Consider the following 7,915-nt stretch of genomic DNA (forward strand, 5'->3'; position numbering starts at 1 on the left):
ACTCAGAGTACGCTTGAACTGAAAGGGGCAATCGAAGCCTTGCAGACCAAGCATGCGGCGCTGGAAGAGAGTTTATCACAATCCCAAAACAAGGTCAACAAACAAGGGTCTGAAGCAAGCAAGGAAGAAGAAGAGATGGACCAACAATTTGAAGATAGCAGCGAGCTAGGCCGAGGAAGGGGCAAGGGCATCGTCACCGACAACGCACCAGAAGGCAAGATGGCGGGTTCCTTCATGGTGTTAGGTCGAGGTAGGGGGTAGTTTGGATCAAACCCCTTGGGAACAGGACGGGGAGTAGGGAAGGGGTCTGATTGTTGGCGCAATGCAGAGCCACAATCATTCAAACACCGCTGGGATTTCCACAAAGCTGAAGGATCGGGACTCAATCAACGTATTGAACAAGAACAGGTGCATAAAAGTTGGGATGAATTTGATGGAGGTTACTGTGGCGATCGGTTGCCTGGCAATCGGGTGCCTAGATTCGCCAAGATGGAGTTTCCAGTGTATGAGGGCAAGGGTGACCCACTCGAATGGTTACAAAAGTGTGAGGACTTCTTCGAAGAATAGCAAACACCGCCGGAGGCTTGGTTCCGTCAAGCAACTTTCGCCTTACAGGGCCGGGCAAGTGGGTGGTACCGAAACTTGAGAAGGATGAAAAATCATTTGAATTGGGTCGAGTTTTCGGAAGAATGCAAAATCCGTTTCGGCCCGCCTATGAGCTTGAATCTCTTAGGGGAATTAACTCGGCTTCGACAAGTTGGGACAGTAGAAGACTATTGTGAAAGCTTCGAATTGTTGTTGGGTAGGACGACATGGTTACACCGGAGCAAAGAATTTGGCACTTTTATGCGGGGATAATAAACGTGATAAGATATGAGGTTGAATTTGCGAGACTCATAACTCTATACTATGCCATGAATCTAGCAAGACAAATTGAGCTAAGGGTAGCAGAAGCAGGACAACCAATAGATGTCGAGTCTACATGAAACCAAACCTCGACTGCAAGCCAAAAATGAGAGTCAGCAGGAAAAGGAGGAGCTGGAAACTACAAAACGGAAACACTAAATCCGGCCTGGAAAAAACTAACGACTTCAGAAATGGCAGAGAGGCGGGCAAAAGGCTTGTGCTTTAACTGTGATTAAATGTTCTCGATTGGGCATAAATGTGTCAAGCTCTTTTGCATCATGATGGATAATGAGGAAAATGCCGCAAATGGGTGACTATTGAGCTTGAGGACAAACTCAATGCGGAGGAAGGGAGTAATGTTATGAATCATACAGATAATAAGTATTTTTAATTTCTGGAAAGTATCTTATTTTAGGAGATTATCTTGTTTCAGTTTTTAAATTTGGTAATTAGGATCATTTAGTAATTGAGTCGATTTGGGTGATCTTTGTTTCCTTATTAGAGTCTTTTGTTTATCCCTATTTAAAGGGTAGTTGTTTATGAAATAAAATTATGCTTGAAGTCAATTGCTTTTAATCTCTTAGAATAGTTTAACCTAGTCTCCTCTCAATAGGAGATTAGGTGTTAGTAATACTCACGGCTGTAGGAAGCACAAATACAGGTCCTGTCACGAGATCTAGATCCCGAGGCGTAACATTCTACTTATGAAACCTCCCACGAGAGATTTTATTGGAATTACCACAACAAACATGGGTCTAAAACAACAATAGAATCGTTTAATGATGGAAAAACAACTTGAAATTATTGCTCATAATTCTCAAGTTTAAAGGTTAATTATGAAATCACTTAGTTGATAGAATGCACTATCAATAATGATAGATCTATGCGAGGTAAGATAGTAAGTCACCAGTGAAAATGAGGTTGAGTCAAGACTCTTAACAACTTTTTGGAGACATCTAAGCAACGAAGGTGCTGTAAAAAATTTCCTATATGATTTAGACGTGGTTCTACCTCAAATGAAGATTAATGGTTTACATTCTAGAGTGTCATGAAAATGGATTATAATGTATGGCCATATTCACGCTTAGTGATAGAGAAAGTTGGTAGATGATATGTCAAGGTAAGTCGGAGATGTCACACGATTCTTTCATGTTGCTATAAATACATAAGATACCATTGAACTGATATCTTCATGTTTTTACAAATTAAATTAGGTTTAATCTTCATGAGACCAAGTGATATCATCTGTCTGAGTGAAATAACATACTCTAACTTGCTAGATCGAGGATTATTGGAAAGTTTAGGGGTATATTAAGAAAGTTTGCTTATTTTTTTTTGTCCCATCGTAGGTGGGGGAAGAAAATCGATGGGTTTATGAGTTCATTCTCATCCTTATCGTTCAATACTTTACAAATACATTACAAGGGGATTAAAGGATAGTCGAAGACCACATACGTGCCTAGTCGGGCCGTGAACGTGAGACATGAGTTTCATTAAATGACGCAGTTTATGCAAACTTTATACACCTCATCGTTGTTAGGATCTAATGAGATTTTGTTTTTATTGGTCTTGGGTTGGGTTAAGTTGGTTTAAAACTAAAGCTTTTGCCTAGTCTCCATACTGCCCCACTTTTTAGGGTCTCCCAAGGTTTCCCATAGATATAAATAGGCCATAGATATAAATAGGACTCAATGTGCCATTTATTTCACACCAAATTTCAAGATCTCATCTCTTCTCTTCTCTCTCCACAAATTCAACAAGGATGTGATTCACGATTCTTAGTTCTTATGTATTTCTAGGTATTCTCTTTGTGTTTATCATTTTTCCATAACAATAGGAAATGACGATATATGCATTAAATTGTAGGTGTTTTATGCTAAGGCTTTCTGTCACTGATTTTTGTGAAAATGTTAAGACCATTAGGTGTGGGCAACAAGATGCAACATTAAGTTGTGCCATCTCACATGCCACATAAGCAAATGGTGTTATAACACCAAGTGGGGAAATGAGCAACAAGATATAACACCAACTTTTTGAGAATAAATATGTTTTATTTATTTTTTTATTTTTTGTTTTAACTGTTGACAAAGGCTAAAAAGAGGGCAATGTTCGCATTTTTACTCGTTGCTTTAGGTTGTAACGGCAACAAGAAGCCCCATGACAAGAAGCAACTAGATGCCGGGGTGGTGTACAACAAGATGCAACGCCGTTGTGGGCGTCCACCGCAGCCACAACGAGCAAATCTTGTACCCACACCGTATGCTCTAAAAGAGTTCTTCCATATATTTATCGGTCATGAATCTACGATCTTCATGTTGGTGTTACTTTTTATGTTATGTCTTTCAATTTGTCTAATAACAATTACCTGATGGCTCACCTGGTAAAACATGGTAAACTCCTTACCATGGTAAGACATGGTAAACTTCTTACCATTGAGACCCAAGTTCTAATCATGAGAGTTTCAATCAGGGTTGCCAAGGAGAAGGGTTTATGTCACGCTTCCCCAAAGGCGAGCCTCCTCCCTAATGTACTCGTAAAACAAAGTTTAAACATATATATACATATATAATGTCATAAATCATGAGTTTTAGAGGTATTTGGATAGACATTGAGAGGAGGAAAAAGAAATGTTTATTTGACCATAAGTTATTGGACTTGTTTGAAAACAAATAAAGAAACAGGGAAAAAGAAATGTTTACTTGACCATAAGTTATTGGACTTGTTTGAAAAAAAAAAAACAGGAAAGCAAAATGAATTTGATTAGGCTATGATGTCTTGATTTTCATTTTCTTTAATTTTTTTTTGGCTCGTCTCAACGTCCATGTCAACTCTTACTTCCTTTATTTTTTGATTTCTTCGCATGGTTTTCTTTATTACATGGTTTTTCTTTTTTGAACTCCAAATGGTTGTTAAAACTCGTTTAAAATAAGTCCAAATTATTCTTCATCTTTTTTAACGCTTCACCAGTATTGGATTCCGATAAAATATACTTATTCCGACAAAATAGACAATGAAGCTTTCTTGTTGTCTTTATATATCCACAATCAATAATTATTGGGCGGGTATGTGTAGGTTTTTCAGGTTCAAGCACGTCATCATTGTCGTTGAGGTCAAATCTAAAAAAGTATCCAAAGAAGTTGTGTAGTCGTTCAATCTAGATGTTTTTGAACATTCCGAAGCGCTACATGGACGATTCATCAGTGGCACATTGCCACTTTGGATACTCCCAAAACTTTACAAATTTAACCCCTTCGTATTATTTTGCACTTGGTGCATGTTGAGCACCATAGTAAAAATGTGTCCGTGGCTTTGACCGCTTCAACGTTGATTGTATAAGTTCATATACATTTCATTGAATTTCATGACTATTTTATTTATATCTTGAAAGTTCATGATGTTCAGTTGGTCATTAAACTGTATTCGTCATGCCTCATTTTCTTGGCTTTTCTTTTTAGTTTTGATGGTTAGGATTAGGGTAGGGATTTCTGGAACAAATTTGGGTTGGGTTTCAGGCAGTGGCAGATCCAGATCGAACATCAATCAGATCCGTTATATAGGTAGTGGTTTTGGGGTTCGATTTTTAAATGACTAGTATAAGGAGTGAATGGGTAAAAAATTAAAGATATATAGCAGTGGGGCTCGATGAAAGTCGCAACAACGTGATATAAGGACGGTGCCAACTATCTAAGCAAGTGGGGTATCAAGTTCAATTTGATGAAAAGTAAGATTTTTTTTTTTTTTTTTTTTTTTTATCTATATGGTGAGACCCATTTGCAAGTGGGGTCCATGCACCCCACTTCTCATATACTACATCTGCCACTGTTTTCAGCAATTTATTTTTGGTGTAGGTTCGGGTTGTGCTTTGCGAAAGGGCTTGAAGTTGGGTTGGGCTATGGGAAATAAGTTTTGGGCTCCTTGCATAGGCTAAAAACACGAATGCTTCACGGTATAATGAAATTGGGAGGCTGTAAATATAGGGCACTCAAGTTGTGGGTAGTATGGTGGTGGAGAGGGTTTGAAAGAAAAAATGTTTCTAGTAGGTACGTTGGAACGACTAGAAGCTTGCGATTGATTTCGACCGGGCATTAGGATGGTATCGCTTGAAGATCTGTCTTAACTCTTAAGCCATTAATGAAGTAGAAAATGGATTAAAACTAATAGAGAGTTTGAAGATCGAATGATTTGAGTTGTAGTAAAAATGGTTAGTTTATTATTAATAAAAGGTAAAAGAATATATATATAGTGTTAGGGTCCTTGAATTCGTCACTAACTCATAGCCAATAGTAATTATAACATTCATGGATACCTGATTACTACAATCGAATTAAATTTTGGAAAAGCAAGATTTTTCTTCATATATACATTTATTAATATGTCCGACTCTGAGGCTTTTTTATATAAAAAAACTAATGAACCATATGTCCCTTTTAATTATGATTTGTCTTTTAAAAACATTTAGGTTTTATCATATGAAAATTTTCAAAATAGCAAAATATTTAAAAAAAAAATACATTTCACATAAGATGTACCTGGAATATCACATGCAGGCCGAGGTTCACTATTGTGACCGTTACAGACGACCACCGAGTCAAACACCTCCACTGTATTCACCCCATTTGTCTTCGACTCCACTTCAAACTCGATGATCTCCGAGTCAACCAATTCCACTCGGGTCACCACAGTATTGAAACGAATCAACTCAGTGAGTTCAAAAGAACCTGCAAAATCTTCCAAGAACTTTAGAACTTCTTCGTGCCCAGGAAACAACCTCTCATCGCCATATGTTTTGGCGCTGAATTTGAAATCAGTGAAGCTCATGAGCTGACGAGGAAGATTCGTTCGCAAGGATTTGTAAAGGGATCCATGAATGATCTCTCTGTTTTGGTCAAGTCCTAAGAGATCAGATTCAACTCGTGGATCATAGGCCCATGTTCCGCCGAGTCGGTGTGACTTTTCAAACACCACAACTTGGTGGGACTCTCTTTGAAGCTCACGGGCGGCGATTAATCCCGCAACACCCGCACCAACAACGGCGACCTTTAAGGAAGTTGCCATGGCAGATGGATCTCCTTCTTCTTTGCATCTAAGAGCGGCCAGGTAGGTAGGCGTTGTATGTAAAGTTTTTTTGGTCAACTATTAACTGCCGATTTTATTATTCCTAAGGAAACAAGTTCAAATAAATTAATGCATGTGAATTATTCAGTTCTCCAAGCACGTGATGGCACAAAAGCGCTTTTGGCATCATTAAAACCTTTAATTAGAAAAATAGTTATTGCAAGTCATTTCAAGTTAAGAGAGATTTTTTTTTTTTTTTAACGGCCAAGAGAAAAATGCATTAAAGAAAGCCAACTGGGAGAAAATTTGAAGTAAACTAAACTAGACAAAACTAATGGAGAACTAGAGATTTGTAATGGAAACCAAAACTAATGACTAAATTGAAATTCACCAAATGAGAACAACTATGTTTGAGGTAGCTTCAACCTTTGAAAGAGGCAACACGGGCAAAATTTTGGTGCTTCAGACCATGTATCTAGAGCCACCATGAAGGAAACATTTGTCAAAGTAAACTTTGAAATGCACAATACTCCTCTGCATGGTCGAAGGCAGAAATTTTTTTGAGGGTGCTCCTCATAAATTATCAAACATCCAAAAACTAATTATCAAATATCCACAAACTGCAAACATATATATATATATATATATATATATATATATATATATATATATATATATATATATATATTCATTAAGGTCGTCGACGCGTTTTCATTTTATCAAACATATTGCTGATATCTTGATTAGAAACAACCGCAAAAACCTCTTTTTCGATATAAGTTACCAAAGTATCATTCATCCATTGATCTCCCATTTTATTTCGTATCCTGTTCTTCACAATCTTCATAGCAGAAAACGATCTCTCAACTGTTACTGTTGAAACCGGTAACGTCAATGCTAATTTGATGATCAAGTAAACCATAGAGAATACTTTATCCCTTTTTGTTTCAACCATCTTCTGTGCAAGATCACCAATCCCATTTAAATTCAAAAACTCTGATGAATTCAACATATCAAGAATATAAGTTTCAACTTGATCATCAAGTATCTCCTAGTCTATATCTGAAAAATCCTTTGGATATAAACGAGCTAGCTCAATCAATTTGTTTTTATCGAAAGCTGCAAAAGAGTTATTTGGATTGAAACATGCCATGAAAAGAAGCAATTTGGTGCCAGTCTCACTAAAACGACTCTCTAATTCAGTGCGTTGCAAATCAATGACATCATAGAATAACTCTACACAATAGTAGTGTAAGTTTGTCATCTTTGGATATTTTCGTCGTGACCGTCCTGGAAGTAAGAACATTGCATCCATGTTGCAAACAACAATCTCGTGTTTTTCACAAAACAATGTAGTATGAGTGAGCATAGAATCTCATCCACTATCTCTCAAAATTTGCAATTGCAGCTTGTAAATTCTAACCAAGTTCATTGCATTTACAATATCTTGATCTTTCCTTTGCAATGCTTGGGACAACTCATTAGTAATACCTAATAATTTTTTCATGAAGTGCAAAGAAAATACGAAATCAAAGGTCTGCAAGGAGTTAATTAACATATCTGCTTCACATTTTTGTTCTGGGGTTGCTCCATCTTCTGCAATAATCTCAAGCACGTCTAAAACGGATGGAAACAATGTAATCATACTTATCAAAGTACCATAATGGGATCCCCAACGCGTGTCTCCTGGTTTGATAAGAGATGTTTCTTGATTGAGGCCTCGACCGCTTATAATTTCACCTAAACCAAGTGCTTCAATAACTTTGGAAGCTTGTTGTTCTCGATTCCAACAAGGCAACAGACAAACAAAATTACACAATAATACTAGGATTCTAAGACAAAAGACTTGGGGATAGGGGACATATCTTATCTACTCCCAATACAATCAACATACATTGTTCGACATATAGCATAGAATAAAACAAAAATCAACCTAAATTTGTTCATAATATAA

General features: G+C 37.1%; 2 protein-coding genes across 2 annotated transcripts in view; both read right to left on the minus strand.

Moving 5' to 3' along the window:
- The window catches only part of LOC145125493 (flavin-containing monooxygenase FMO GS-OX5-like), a 24,529-nt gene extending 18,461 nt beyond the window's left edge, over positions 1-6,068 (minus strand). Inside the window, exon 1 of the mRNA XM_079060945.1 lies at positions 5,436-6,068. Coding sequence (XP_078917071.1) covers positions 5,436-5,961 — 526 coding nt within the window. The 5' untranslated portion in view covers positions 5,962-6,068. The remainder of the gene's footprint in view (positions 1-5,435) is intronic.
- Positions 6,069-6,652: 584 nt separating this feature from the next.
- LOC145126425 (uncharacterized) lies at positions 6,653-7,225 on the minus strand. Its single transcript, XM_079061798.1, has 2 exons — positions 7,048-7,225; positions 6,653-6,957 (listed from the first exon to the last, which is right to left on the minus strand). The coding sequence occupies exons 1-2, from the start codon at positions 7,223-7,225 to the stop codon at positions 6,653-6,655; spliced, it is 483 nt and encodes a 160-aa protein (XP_078917924.1).
- Between the last annotated feature and the right edge of the window lie 690 nt (positions 7,226-7,915).

The sequence above is a fragment of the Lactuca virosa genome, chromosome 7 (assembly GCF_052849685.1).
Source record: "Lactuca virosa cultivar CGN04683 chromosome 7, Lactuca_virosa_CGN04683_v6, whole genome shotgun sequence".
NCBI classification, from domain to species: domain Eukaryota; kingdom Viridiplantae; phylum Streptophyta; class Magnoliopsida; order Asterales; family Asteraceae; genus Lactuca; species Lactuca virosa.